Source organism: Ctenopharyngodon idella, chromosome 10 (assembly GCF_019924925.1).
Source record: "Ctenopharyngodon idella isolate HZGC_01 chromosome 10, HZGC01, whole genome shotgun sequence".
Classification (NCBI taxonomy): domain Eukaryota; kingdom Metazoa; phylum Chordata; class Actinopteri; order Cypriniformes; family Xenocyprididae; genus Ctenopharyngodon; species Ctenopharyngodon idella.
In genome coordinates this window covers 50,098,629-50,114,705 of record NC_067229.1, presented here as the reverse complement: position 1 = coordinate 50,114,705, position 16,077 = coordinate 50,098,629, and the positions used below count along the sequence as shown (strand labels likewise).

The 16,077-nt window shown below is 40.9% G+C and overlaps 1 protein-coding gene across 1 annotated transcript; it reads left to right on the top strand.

Annotated features, from left to right (window-relative positions):
* Positions 1-5,437: 5,437 nt before the first annotated feature.
* Positions 5,438-15,818, top strand: sim2 (SIM bHLH transcription factor 2). Its single transcript, XM_051911459.1, has 11 exons — positions 5,438-6,306; positions 7,710-7,792; positions 7,891-7,980; positions 10,058-10,166; positions 10,256-10,341; positions 11,129-11,328; positions 12,378-12,484; positions 12,665-12,812; positions 12,890-13,052; positions 13,140-13,425; positions 14,375-15,818. Exons 1-11 carry the CDS (start codon positions 6,132-6,134, stop codon positions 14,878-14,880), a joined length of 1,953 nt encoding a protein of 650 aa, XP_051767419.1. The 5' UTR covers positions 5,438-6,131; the 3' UTR covers positions 14,881-15,818.
* Positions 15,819-16,077: the final 259 nt, after the last annotated feature.

Sequence of the window (16,077 nt, the reverse complement as noted above, 5' to 3'; positions counted from 1 at the left end):
ACACACACAGATCCAGGGAGAATAATAGCTGTAATTTTTAACAGGCAGCTCTCTGAAATAAAACATACGTGTCGCTCTTTCATGGAAAAGCTCATGTCGGCTCAGAATGAGACTGAACATAATTGGAGCCACATTTATTAAAAGAGCTGAAAATGAGGCTGACAGTTCTAGCAGAGGAAACAGATCCCATGTAATTTAATTATCTGGTTATTTTCAACAAAACCCATTTCATTGAGAGGTGTTTTCATTTTTCTCACAGAGAGCAGCAGCCCTGGTGAGTTTCCCTGATGTTACGAGGAAGACGGAAGCCAAATAAAGGAGTGTTTCTGCAGTCATTTTGACTGGATGTTTTAATGGAAAGCTTCAGGCAAATGGCGCACTGTTTGCCTAGTTCAGTAAATGTGCACTAAAACCAGCAAAACATTACGTTTGAAACGGATTCTTCAGGACAAAAAAAAGAAATGGAGTACAGAAAACCTGAAATCTAAAAGAAAGTGTTCAATATCCCTGTTAAAGCGTGTCCCGTCATGAAACAGAGGCGCGTCCTGATGCACTTGGACATTTGGAAGGCCAGAGGAGACTGACTGCGGTACGGTGAGCATTTATAAGGAAAGCTGGATGAACATTTCGGCTTTGGCATCTGTTGTACAACACGCAAAGCCGGAAGCCATATGTCTGCCATCAGTAAGAAAAAACACAGTCCAGGGGCCACCAAACTGAGTAAGAGTTATTAGTCCCCCGGGGCCACAGGATAAAAGACCCTGTGATATTATAAATGCAGAGCTACATTTTCCAGAGCAAACCTTCATTCTTCAGCGCAGCGATGCTTCGGTCTGGGTTTCATCAGAGTTCTGGTACATCATTCCGCTGACAATGAAAGATTGGTTTTGCTTGTGTCATCAGCACTTAATGAAAACAGTCTGTAATTCCAGATTTGGCACTATTTTGAATACACTTTATGAAAACTTTATGAAGAGGGTTTGGAGTCAGTGGAAACGCGTCTGGTCGTGGCGGGTTAAGTCCGGCTAATTGTGGAGCTTTACAGGGTCAAACTGCATTAGGCTTGTAGAATAAATGTTTTCCACATGCTTATGAGAGACTGAATATTCAAGAGTCAGATTCACAGCAGCTCAATGGTTTCATGGTGAATGATATAGTTTGGGTTTATTTGGTTGTTGTGGAACACATTGGTCAAAGAAAGAACAGGGTTTGGATGTTACTTATCTGAACTCTAAATCCAAACACACACACACACACACACACACACACGCACACACTCTCTCTTTCACACACACACACACACACACACACACACACTCTCACACTCTCTCACACACACACTCTCTCTCTCTCTCTCTCTCACTCACACACACACTCTCTCTCTCACTCACACACACACACACACACACACACACACACTCTCTGTCACTCACACACACACACACACACACACACACACACTCTCTCTCTCTCACTCACACACACACACACACTCTCTCTCACTCTCACACACACACACACACACACTCTGATTCAAGCAGCCTGCAGGCGATCTTCACGTCCCGCAGGTGCAGCGACTGACAGGCCTCTACAGCGTCGATTTTCTCTTAATAAATGACTCGACTAATGACAGTGAACAGAGGAAAACTCTCTCCAGAGAGACTGCTAACCACTTCATCTAACAGCACAACACGAGCCGTTTAAACATTTTAGTCTGTTTATAAGGATGATTGTGTGTCTAATAGGTCAATGATTAAGTGATTTACAGCAGCCGTTTCTCAGGCTGCCAAAACCATTACAAACCTCTACAAGATCTACAAATCTCACTGTAAACACTCTAAAATACAGATCAGTCATAATTGCTATTAATATTTCAAACATGAACTGAAGTAAATTGTTGTTTTTAACTGTGAAACACTAGAGGGCAGAATTGTGCAGAAAAAGTTGAGCAAAGTGAATCTTTACTGCCTTATGATTGTTTAAGAATCTCAAGTGAAACATAAATGCACATATAGCAGCTCCATATAACATCTGTTCATTTCATACGAATACATATTTTGAACTTTCAGCAAAAAATTATTTTAAATGATACCTGTATCATGAATAAGTGAGTGAGAAATATTAAACAAAATATTTAAAGATGAATTGGTTTGCTTTTATCGTCTATCACATCTAATATAGTACAGCAAATGTCCTGATGTCATTTTAATGAGTGTTTCCAGTGTCAGTTTTAGACAAACTGCAAATTATTCAGATCGTTATTTCTTCAATATTGTCAACACGAAACACACTGTACATGTTCTCTTTAGCTGAAAGCATTTTCTATTTAGTTTCAAAACAATCAGAGATACTTTATTACAAATGTGACTATAAATACATTCATGCTCATCTTTGCCAAAATAGTAAACTCACTCACTTCAGATTTCCTTCAAAATTGTGATTTATCCTTGATCTTCTTCTTTTTGCATGCAGGGATCATGAGGGCGATCTAACTCTCTCTCTCACACACACACACACACACACACACACACACACACACACACACACACACACAGACACACACACACACACACAGTTTTGTTTTTGTGAATTGTGGGGACATTCAATAGACGTAATGGTTTTTATGCTGTACAAACTGTATTTTCTATCGCCCTACACTACCCCTAACTCTACCCATCACAAGGAATTGTCTACATTTTTACTTTCTCAAAAAAAAACTCATTCTGTGATTTATAAGCCTTTTGAAAAATGGAGACATGGAGTAATGTTCTCATAAGTCACCCTCTCCTTGTAATACCTATGTCATACCCATGTCATTATACAAATTTGTGTCCTGATATGTCACAAAAACGCACACACTCACACACACACACACACACACACACACACACACACACACACACACACACACACACACACACACACACTCGCTCTATTCACAACTAACACACATGACAACGTGACATTAACAAATGCCAAATGCAGACGAACATTTATAGCATGAATGAATGTCTTTCAGAACTTCTCAGATACATGTATCTCTTTTTAGGTAAAAGATAAAATAAAAAATATATTGCATATAGATGAAAGCAGCAAAAAAGAACATGTTCTGTTTGAAGCTCTGGACACAAATATATTAAACAGGTTTGAATAAAGTCTGAGCAGCACTGATGATTGTAGAATAAAAGTGTCTGTGGAGGAAGAGAGGAAATGAAAGCAGATTTCCATCTGGTTTTATGATCATAGATGTCAAAGTCAGGAGGTTTTTTGTGTGTGTGTGTTTTCAGGCTAATGGAAGTCATACTTTATCACTTCATTTTGGTCTAAACTTGCAACAACACCTGTCCACAGACTCCTTTTTAAGTAGGCTAATATATGAATAAAATACATTTAGTTTGTGACCAGTGTTGCGGGATATGTGGATCTCTATGAAATCATGTATGACAGATTTGTTTTCACTCAATAAAAATAGCAATAATTGTTTTATTTTACATATGTCCAACAACACAAATTATGTAAAGATTATCTAAAGATCTTTAGAGATCGCAAATACAAAACCAATGCAGAGTCTGTGAAACTGAACATGATTTTATCTCGAACACCCGCAGAGCAACAGCGAATAAAGCACTAATAGGTATTAAATACACTCCTCTGCTCATTAATCATCAGAGCCCGACATCTCGTATATTTTCTCTCTTTGCTCTGGGAAGCTCTGAGACTCCAGCAGTCATGAACAGTTTCATCTCTGGCACTTCTGTCAATCAGTTCAGGCTGTTCCTGCAAACACATTCAGAAAGTGCTTTTTCCGTGTTAAAGATGTTTTCATGCATGTCAGTTTTGATAAAGGCTGTTTATTAGAAATGTATATTGCAGCTTGTATAGAGAGAATGTTGATTAGTGCAACATGCGAACAAGCTTATATTTAAACCCATCTGAGTGCTTGACCTGAAGAACACCTTCCTTCTCTTTGGTCACTGATTCCCTGTTGTCTGTGTGGAGTTTGACCCTAACCCTGCAGGACAGAGAAAGACTGTGATCACTCAAGTCTGGATTTGTGCTGGAGACTCTGGAGAGCTGAAACTGAGCAGAAGAGTCCGAGCGAGCGGAACACCTGCAGTGAGAGACTTCTGCTAACAGAGGTTAATAAGAGTCGCTCCACCTCACATTCTCTCTCTCTCCTGAACCCAATCCTCACAGCCAACCAGAGCTATCAGATTCTACACATTGATCTGAATGAGGACAACGAGATTTGCGGCTTTATAGTGTGTCTGTGGATTCCTACATGCTATCGAGACAGGCTGGTTTTGGAAAGCAGAGGTCTCCTCCTGCATTTTCCATCCAGAGCTGCCGAAGTTCATCCATCAGCTGTGACAGGCCGAGAGAAAGCGATAGCCTTATATCACAGCCAACCCTCCAACACAAATAAATGTGCTGATTGTGCTCGCGGCCCAAACACACTCGCTCCATTTATACACTCGCGCGCGCTGCTGTCCGCGGGAAATATTCTGCACGCTTTCAAATAAGAATAAAATGCGCAAACTGCACCAAATGCGTTCCAGCCAAATCACACGAGCAAACCCATTAATGAGACACAATATCTGAACAAACGTGCTGGTAAAAAATGAATATTTAGAACAAATACATCAGTGTCTGATTTAATGTAATCTGCTCATGATAACTCACTGCGGGATTATTTCAAATATCCGTCATATTTTTCACCACACAAACACGCAAAGATTTATTATGAGTCTATTCTGAGCTCTAAACAAATGTGCACAAACTACTTTCTACACGATTGTACATGATGCACAATTTATTTTGTTACAGTTTTACAAGATCCCACTGATCCCCAGAATGTTTATGGTTTGCCCGAGTAACCTAAAGCTAAACTTGCATATATTATCAACAGGCCTATATAACTCTTCATCAGGTATATTCTTCAAGGTGGAATATTTGAACATATTTAAGTTCACGGTTTTCGCGTGACAGTGAAAAGAGACTCGAATGCATAATTCGGCTTAAACAATCCAAATACCGATACGGTTTAAATCGCGCGCTTATGTTCTACATTAACGGCTGTTTCTATCGCTGCACATTAACCGCTTGCCGTTCAGAAACTCGGTTCTCCACGGAATGTGTCGGGTCCAAACGAGCCAACGCTCGATTATTACACTATTAAATGTCAATAAATATTAATATAGAAATAAATAAAATAAATAAAACTGATTTGGTAAGACAGCCAATAATTCAATAATAAATGTTGCTTTTTTCTTTAGACATCATCCTCACACACAAGAGACTGTGACGTAACGAGAGTCATTCCGTCTCCATGAACCTCCCCCTCTCTCTCTCTCTCTCTCTCTCTCTCTCTCTCTCTCTCATATGAGATCAAAGCACAGGAATAATCGAAAGGCTGAACAGTATCTGAGGAGTCCTGAGAGGAATATTCAGGCGTCGAGAGGAATTTAAAAAAAAGGAAAGAAAATGAAACATTTTAAAATGGAAATAAACACGAACTCGTGAAATGGAGGACTGGAGTAGCCTACATCGACACATTGAACAGATGTTCGTAAACTCATCTTTACTATTTTTATATGCTATTTTGTATGCTCATCGTCAATGATTTATTAGAAGTTAGTATTACTGAATCTCTGTAATCTGTCATTTTTAAATCTTTCAAATCAAAACGTCAAAGCGCGTCGAAGCCAAAAGTGACTGTGGCGGTGAATGTGATTCCCAATGAAATGGAGTTCAACTGCTTTCCTAAAGTATATAAGAAGTTATCAGAATCAAAATCTAATGCGACATGACTGGCTGATTTATTGAAGGACTCTTCTGGAAAGACCTTCAGTGTGTGAAGAGTTTCGTCAGTGTTAGAGGTGATTTCCATTCGCCCCATCGTTTCATTTTATGATTTAATTCACAAAGAGCAGGACTATCAGGAAGGTTCAGAGGCCCTTTAGTAGCCTGTCTTTCACTGCAACACAAACAGAAAAGACGCAGGAAAAAAACATTAATGAACCGTGAAACATGTTGTAGCGAGTGACCATTATTATAGTGTCTCTTTCTGTGAAAGACTAGCGAACGACTGAAGCGCTTTAAAGCACGTCCATCTTCTCCATGTGTCAGAAATGAAGGAAAAGTCCAAGAATGCTGCGAAGACACGAAGAGAAAAAGAAAATGGAGAATTTTATGAACTGGCCAAACTGTTGCCGCTGCCCTCGGCCATCACATCTCAGCTGGACAAAGCGTCAATCATCAGACTGACCACAAGTTACCTGAAAATGAGAGCCGTGTTTCCAGACGGTAAGTTACAGCTCGATTGGAGACGGATTTCCAGCATTGCCTGATGGGATTTGCCTTTGATTTGCTGTTCATAGAATCATCTCACAATGCCTTTTAATTTTGTTATCTTGTTTTTATTTGTGATGTTTCACTAAATTCATTTAAAAATGAACATTTTCAATGGCGGACTATTTTAATTTCATTAAATTAATCTTAAAGCATTTGAAAATAATAATAATAATAATAATAATAATAATAATAATAATAAATGGCTGTTTATTTACTCGTTAAGTCAACTAGTCTAACCACTCCAAATCCAAAAGTCTAAAAATAAAATGATTATAAATAGCCTAATAATAACGATAATAGGCCTAATAATAATAATAATAATAATAGATTTCTGAGTTCGTTTTGATCAGATGTGCTTTGCGTGATGAAATGAATCCGATTACGATTAAGGTTGGCAGCCCTTGAAAATTTGTTTCTAAAAGAAAATTATTACCTGTTTTTTTTTTTTCTTGTGTTTGTAATTAGCATACATTTTTATCAACTCATAAAATCAACTAAACCATCACAGATTCAGTCATTTTCTCTTTCCGTCGCTGTTAAAGACATTCGCTTGAAATCTTCTGCTGATGATCAAAAGCTAACTTTATAATGAATCATAACAGATCTCAAATTGTATTCGGGATAAATATTTCACAAATGGAAGAAAATAAAGACTCCATATCGCATTAGTCCTTCAGTTTAGAAATCATTCTTCTGTAAATTAATTAAAATTAACATTTTGTTCCCATTAATTAATTTCTTTTAATTTCCGTTTTCGGCTACATGGAGGCAGTAATTTCAAATTAGTAATATTAAATTATGCTATAGTATAATGTGTTGTTGAAATTCTGTAATTGACCTTTTAGCAGTAGCCTATCTATCTACAATATGTATATTTAACTTAAAATTGCTTCGTTGAAATTTATAATAATAAAGAAAGTTATTATAATAAACGTATAATATAATATAATGTAATATAATATAATATAAAAAACACATTAAGGCTTCAGGGAAATAATATTTTACGTTACACAAATCCACAAAAAAAACTTTTTTTTTTTTAGATTGTCCACGTGAAGTTGAAAAGTAAATTTGTTTAATCAGCATATGTGATAATAAAGATTGATTACCTCCCGTTAAACTGCAGTTTAAATCAGTTTACAATTCTAAGGCAGTCCACTTTTGCTAATTTTGCTAACACTTTTGTCTAATTTTTCTAAATGAATTCTTCACATCCCAAACTATATATCATTGTTAAAACACCAGCTTCTCGGAAGAATATGAGAAATGGGAATGATGCCGTTCATTCGTGCGCTAATGAAAGTTTTGAAGGTTCTTCCGTCAGTATTTGAATCTGTTTCTGTGTTTGTTGTGAGGTCTCGGAGAGGCCTGGGGTCAGTCATCACGGGTCAGTCCTCTGGACCTCATGGCCAAAGATCTGGGATCTCACCTGCTGCAGGTGCGAGGCTTTTAAAACAACGTTATATTTGATGCTAATGTCTTGAAACGCGTCTGATGATTATGCAAATGAATCATATGATATCATGTGTTTTTCAGACATTGGACGGGTTTGTGTTTGTCGTCGCGTCTGACGGGAAAATCATGTACATCTCGGAAACAGCTTCAGTACATCTGGGTTTGTCACAGGTGAGAGTTTAAGATGAAATCAGGGTCAGTCCGAGGCCACAGTCATATCACTTCAACACACACATAACTGAGACCACATGAACTTCCAGAAGAATGTCATTGGGGAATGTGAAGTGAATCTATTCACAGACTGTTTGCTCAGTATCGCTATTTCTTATATTGTGCCTCTATTGAGAAATTCAGACAATGAGAAAATCTGAAGAAAGTCTGAAGAAAAACACTGAGGTTGAGCTTGTTTAACATGTCTAGATTTTACTTTTGGGCATGTAAAGACAGCTTTCTGTGTCACACCATTGGATCAACCAAACACACACACACACACACATACATTCAAAAGTTATAAAACACAAAAGAAGATATTTTGCAGAACGTTTGGAACCAAACAGCACTTGTGTCCATTGACTTCCACTGTATGGACATAAAACAAAACACAGACATTTCTCAACATTTTTGGAGCGACATGAGGGGGAGTAAATGAAGGCTTTGTGGGTTAATTGTGCCTTTAAGAAATCCGTCTGTGCTGATTTGGTACTTTAGTATTTCTAGCACAGCTGAACTGGTGGCACAGATTCATAAAGTTAGAAAATGCACTTTACACACATTAAAAAAATGGCCAAACACAATTCTCTAGAAACTCATTAGTGTGTTTGTGTGCTGAGAGACCACGGCTCTTCCATGCACTTCTGTCCTAACAGAATAAAACAACCAATCTAACCAACATGAGCAGGACATCAGAGTCTCTCTGAGAAACAGAAGCTTCACTGAAGAGAAGAATATTGACACTGGAAATAACGCCTGCAGAACCTTCAGTGGACCCTTTTGACGTGTGGAAGTAAACTGACGGGTAAATGTCTGTGGAGGAACATGGAAGACCATGAAAAAACATTATTTGTGCTGCAACAGCTCCTGCTTTTCAAAATGAGAATAGAGACAAAGACGTCAAAGATATTACAGTCTCTTCTTCAGCAGCTGTAATAGAAACTACTCCACAACACTGTTTACTGACTGACCAATGCAGTCGCACATCAAGACAAAAAAAGAAGGAGAAGAAAAAGAAAAAAAAAATTAATAGAAATTAAAAATGCGCTTCTTGGAGTTAATTTTAATTTAGTTAAGGAGCATTAAAATAAGAATTTTGGCAAGATGTTGGCAATGACCTTGATGGATTATGTGGAGATCCAGACTCGTGTCACGGGTGAGTTAAAGGAAAAACGCTTTTTATTGCCTAGTCAAAACAGCAGCGGCCGCAAGAGACGAGCCCCAATCGCACGGGACGACGCAAATGAAGCTGTTAATGTGGGAACACCTGTGTATACTGACTACTGAGCATTCAAATGGGCTGGTTACTGGTGGACGACGAGAAGAATGTGAGCGAGAACGGCTTACAGACCGAGACTGAGACTCCATTGGCAAAACGCTGAAACGCAACCGGCGTCGACAGGGAATCCATTATGTTCGCACTCGGACTCTGACAGGACGGTATTGTGTGTTGGTGTGCAGCAGGACTCCAGATCTGATCTGAAACACACAAACGCAGTATGTTTAGTAAAGTGCACATTCCTGCGCGCTCCTGCGCCTCAGCGCGCCGCCGCACTACAAAGATCAGATTAGCGTCTCCGCCGCAGCTGCCGAGAAAGTAATTTGTCGCTGAAGTGCTGTGAAGTGACCTTCCCTGTGTCTGATGTGCCCTGCTAATTTACACACAAAAATGGATCAAAGTCCTGCACAGAATCCGCTTTTGTTTTCACATGCAAATCGTGTTTTTATACATGAACTTTTTGCAGCGGGAATCAGACTGTCTCTTTGAGATGGACGCAGATCAATTTCAGACAAACAGGAGCTTAGCTTCAGCCCGACACACACACACACACACACACACACACCCTTAAACGGGTGAATACACACCCTGTTCACAATAGGCATTTTTGTGAGTTGATGTAATCTTCTTAAATGACACGGATTCTCAGTCATCTTAATCTCGGCTGGGTTTTTCACTTTTCAGAGTGATTTCAGACCACCTGACAGATATCGGGAGAACATAAAATGACTGTGAATGATGATTTACCATGTGTTGTAGGTGGAACTGACTGGTAACAGCATCTTTGAGTACATCCACCCGTCAGACCACGATGAGATGAGCGCAGTGCTGAGCGCGCACCCACCGCTGCACCCGCACTTCCTGCAGGGTACGAGCGCACACACACACGCGCATGAAATGAAACGAAATGAAATGCTTTATATTTATCACAAGGCTCTTCTGGTCCGTGTGTTCCAGAGTTTGAGCTCGAGCGCTCGTTCTTCCTGCGGATGAAGTGTGTGTTGGCGAAGCGGAACGCGGGACTCACGTGCGGCGGCTATAAGGTGAGCTTGTCTCTCTTCAGCTGAGACACCCGAACATGTTTTTATTTGGAACAAATCAGATGATGGCCGGTAAAATGATATTCTGATGGTTACTTTCCTGCGGGGCGTTTTTTTTTCTGCGAGCGCGTCTCAAACCTGAGTTTTGCATTGCAAATGTCATTACGAAAAAAGCAAGGCAAACATTTGTCAAGAGCTTGAGTTCACATCTAGAGCCACTTTGAAGCCAGATTCATTTGCCATTTACTTTTGTTTAGCAGCGTTTGTTCGAGATTCTGCTGCATGAACTGATGATCATAATCTGATCTGATCTGATCCACTGCAGCAGAAACTCGTTTGACGCGAAGCGCTGAATCGATGACAGCTCGCGTCGATGACGCCACATTTTCCAGTGTCTCCACCCGTTTCCCCTCGCATGTGCACGACTTCGAGCTGGATAATCTTTCATGCATCAAGCTTTGGAGATTTGTTTAAAATTTACATTGGCAATAAACAAGTGGTTTATGTTAAGTAAAGAATAAATCACGCGCTGGATTCAGAGGTTCGCAGGTCAGCAGGACGTAGACATAAATTAATCGTGTGAATATGTGAGTGTTTGTGTGAGAGAGAGTGTGTGTGTGTGTGTGTGTGTGTGTGTGTGTGTGGACCTCATTCCACAGACATGAGCTCTGACAGGCCGCGCGCTCATCAGTCTCACACACGCGCTCTCGGTTGAGCTGCTCCAGATGACGAGAGGCGAATCTGCTCCAGCTTCCACACATTAAACACTGAACCAATCTGATCCCTGCAGGTGATTCACTGCAGCGGGTACCTGAAGATCCGTCAGTTCGTGATGGACGTGTCTCTGTACGAGTCGTGCTATCAGATCGTCGGGCTGGTGGCGGTCGGTCAGTCGCTTCCGCCCAGCGGCGTCACGGAGATCAAACTCCACAGCAACATGTTCATGTTCCGCGCGAGCCTTGATCTCAAACTCATCTTCCTGGACAGCAGGTGAGGTTCAGCCGAAACACGTGACCTCATGTGAACACTACTCTTGCTGTTTCAGCACGGAATACTGTATCTCTCACTGCAGTGCTCTTTCATTTCCACAGCTGACATGGTCCATTCAAGTCATGTCGTAAAGATCGTATTTACCAGTTGAACACTGCACAACATGATTGTCTTGTTTTCCAGCACAAATATCTAAACATTCTTAAATCAAGATACATTTACTGGAGAAGCAAAATTCCTGAAGATATTAAGTATTTTTTAGTGAAAAATTTGTGCTTAAAAATATCTACCAATGGGGTCCGATAAATAATCTTGTTTCCCCTTCAAATTAAGATTTTTTTTTTTTTTGGTAGATATCTGTTCTTGTTTTAAGCACATCATTTAATTTCGACAAATTTCTCAGAAAACAATACTTCATATCTTCAGTCTTTTTGTATCTCCAGTAAATGTATCTTGATTTAAGAATGTTTAGATATTTGTGCTGGAAAACAAGACAGAAACTCTGAGGAAGAACATTAGTTTTGCAGTGAACACACATGAACATCAGTGAGATACAGCTTCTGTATTGATGGTAAATTTGTTGAAATGAATAAAATTATTATTTTTTCCATTTACAATAAAACAACCTAAGTTGCATGTAAGTTGCATAGTGCAATATAATATATAACGATACAGTTATATCTTCATGAAATGAATAAAAACATTAAACAAAAATGTGCATTCTTTATTCATCATTTTATTTCATTCAAAAACAGTTAAAAATCTTGCTGAATTTTTTGTAGAAATGGTACATCGCCATCTTGCTCCGATCAAAGTGACTTGACCATGTAATTATGACTTTCCAACTTGTAAATATGAACTTGAATGCACCAATAATTCTTACAGACTCGAACTGACCAGAAGAAATATCAGCTGTGATTTTTAATCATTTTAAGTTATTGATAGAAACAAAAAACAGCACAGGAAACACATTCAGGCGTCACAAGGAGCCTCTTTCATGAACAAACAATCTTATGAAACATGTGTGTCTCACTGTGTTTGTGTGTCAGGGTGGCCGAGTTAACCGGTTATGAGCCGCAGGATTTGATTGAGAAGACTCTCTACCATCACGTCCACGGCTGCGACATCTTCCACCTGCAATTCGCACATCATTTACGTGAGTCGCTGCATGCGTTCCACTTCACACACACTTTCATTAGATACTCTGTAGATCATCTACACCGACTCGAGTCGACACCAACAGCATGAATGTGTTCATTCTACTAACACGACTGAACAGTGTTTGCATGGAAACGCTGACAGTGAATCAACTGGTGAAGTGCTCTGTGTGTCTCAGTGCTGGTGAAGGGTCAGGTGACCACCAAATACTACCGTATGCTGTCCAAACACGGCGGCTGGGTTTGGGTGCAGAGCTGCGCCACCATCGTTCACAACAGCCGCTCGTCTCGGCCGCACTGCATCGTCAGCGTCAACTACGTCCTGACGTGAGTGACCTTTCACCTCCCTAACAGCATGTGGTGTTTAGACAGAAACTGCACTCTGATGCCGTGTCTCTCCGCAGGGACGTGGAATATAAAGAGATGCAGTTCTCTCAGGACCAGAGCAGATCCAGACCGTCGCTCTCCTATAAGAACTGTCTCGCAGCTCCTCAGGACTCACGCAAACAGCTGAAAGCCAAAGCAGCCAAAATCAAAAGCAAACCCAAAGCATCTCCATATTCACAGGTAAAAGCGCTGACAGACTCACCTGGGAACGCCCCGACGCGTGCAGCTTCTGATGTGTACGTGACGTCAAGTGCTTCTGGTTTCCAGACCTTGCTGCAAGCTGATAAACTGGAGTCTCCATCCTGGAAGTCGGGCCTGTCATCCTGCCGGGAGCAGAGCCCCGTCTTACTGACGCACGTCCAGGATCCGTCTCACACGCTGCCTCCGTCCTACACATACACACACACGCAGACCTCCAGCGACTGCCGGAAAGCACAGGCGACCCCGAGCCCCTCCAGACGGCACGTCCTCTCCTCGCTGCAGTCGCCCTGGAGCTGCGCAAATAAACCTGCGGCGCACCTGCAAACTCCTGCAGCCTGCAGCGCATACTCAGGTATCAACACACACACACACACACACACACATCACAGAGTTTAGATCAGACAGACGCCTCAGACAGGGTGAGGACAGACGGACAGATAGCACTGCTGTACTGCTTAACTTGAACTCTTTCCCCGCCATTGATGGAATTTTCAGGCTTTTCATGTTTTCACTGTTATACAGTAGGGGGCACTGTTACGCATCTTCTGAAAGAGTAGAGAATCTCCGGATCAAAACACAGGCAAAGATGCAGAAACAAGCGATAGAGGCATTGCTGACGCACATTGTAGTTTTTGACAAAAAAAGCTTTTTGTTCAAAATGTTTTTTTTAATGAAACTTTCCCACATTCAAGTGTTGATAAAAAAAGAATGCATGAAGCTAGAATAATGGGGGGTTTTTTGTTTAAAAGCAGAGGCTCTACTGAAGACAATAGTGTCATTATTCAGATCAATTCAGTTCAAGTTTTGTTCTCATCTGATAGTGTCAGTGCAGTCAGATCAATATCACTGGATATTAAATCTTTCCCTGTTGAAAAGAAAGTTGTCAGCCACCGGCAGCATTTTTGATCATTTTCACAAATGTTTTATTGCTCAAGATATTTTGTTATATGAATATCTGATCAGTCAATATATCAAAACAAAGAACAGAGACTCTGCTTTTAAACAACAAAAAGCCATTTTATTTTAGCATCATGCATTCTTTTTTTATTAACACATGAATATGGGGAAGTTTCATAAAAAGAGCAACATTTTGAACAAAAAGCTTTTTGTCAAAGACTACAATGTGCGTCAGCTAAACTACTATATAATATAATATCTAAACATTAAATCAGTTACATCTGTGATTTAATAACGAATTTCATTGTGAATCAATTTGAATCATTCTAAGGTTGCAAATGCAATCAATTCACAAAGATACACAGAGAACGACCTGCACATCTAACCAACTCTGTGTCCATCAGGTTCGGCGGCCGACGGTGCGTTCGCAGCCCAGCTGCTGCACGGGGGCTACAGACCCGGCGCAGCGTTTAAAGAGGAACCTGGTCAGAACCAGGGCGGCACCGACGGCTGCAGAGGGCGAGAGGACGAGCGGGCCGGACCGCCGCTGGCCAGACGGCATCATGCGCTCCAGGGCTTCGGCCAGCGCAGGCTGTGCGTGATGGACCCGCCGTACGAGGACAGAAACGGTGCAGCCAGGCTCTCGAATCAGAATGACATGGAGGAGAAGAGGGTGCTGCTGGGAACGGGCCTCCCGGCGCAGAGTCCGTACGTCTCTCTGAACCTCCACCATGTCCTGGCCAAACATGGCTCTTTCCCATCAGGACCCTACGCTCTGAGCCATTTAACGGACGCTTACCGGGGCGAGGAGGTGAACCCATACCTGTACCGGACCCAAAGCCCTGCGCCTGACGGACACCGCGTTCCTCATTACATCGGCACATCTGTCATCATCAGCAACGAAAGGTGACACGCTCAGGATTGCCGTCAAATTACCGTGACTGAGGGACCCGTAGCCGGTCCCGGCCTCCTCTACTGTTTTATGCAAAGATTTTCTGTTCACACATAAAGCAACGTCAGGTACAGAATATATTTTTACCCAACGTGCAGCCAGTTCAGCGGGATACTACAGCCATTATGTCCGGAATACCAAGGAAGGAGAAGCTTCAATACGTATCGGTCATTCAGGGTCTCCAGATGAGCCTCATATTTGCTGCACGATACTGTTCACTAAACTCAGAGATATGCAAGTGTGTCCAGACTGACAATGATCCACATATTGTATTTGAAACATGCTTTTGTGCCATTATTTACCAAGTGAAAACATTTAATCTAATTTAACCATTTAAAAGCAAATGTTTCAGCAGGATTGCTGTAACTACAGACAAATTTCAGAACTTAAAAGGTGAAGTGTGTGAATTCTACACCACCAAACTGAATTACAACCCTATTATCTGTCATTGGTTCGTTAGACAGATAGTCCCGCCCCAGACTCACGTGATTGGTTGAGTCAGAAGTAGCGTCAAACAGATCCATGTTCTGAAAGCGTCAGAGTTTCACTCTTCAGGACGTTAAACTACCGATGACTAACACAACATCTCACACTTCAGCTTTAAAACATTGCCTTTCATACTGAGCTGGAATGATATGATTTCTATGGACATCTGAAGAAAAACAATTTATTGGCTCCAGTTTTCTGTTGCTGAACAACCAATCCTGCAGGTTTTCAACCGGTCCTTCAATTGTGTCTGACGTCCTGATATTTAGCTGCTATAAAGTGATGGGCATATTTATTGGCGTCGACCACATTGCAGCTTGATTATTTATGGTTCAAACCAAGAGTCTGACAGATGATACTAAAATGACTGGAGCTAGTTTGCTTAGACTCAATAAACATGAGGTGACACATGTGAGCGTGTTGTGGTCTCTCAAAAACAAAATGTCGAACAAAAGCAGTGATTCTCAAAAAGGCAGAAGACTTCGTTATTAATTTTATTATTATTGGTGCCGAAACTTTCATCTCCGATTCCATTTGAGAAAAGCTCGCCGGTCTCATAAAACGTTTGATGAAGTGCTTCGAGATCTAATACTCCTCACGATGAAGGGCCGGGAGAGGGTTAATACTGGCTCTGTTTGTTTGTTGATGAAGACTGCGATTTTTTTATGA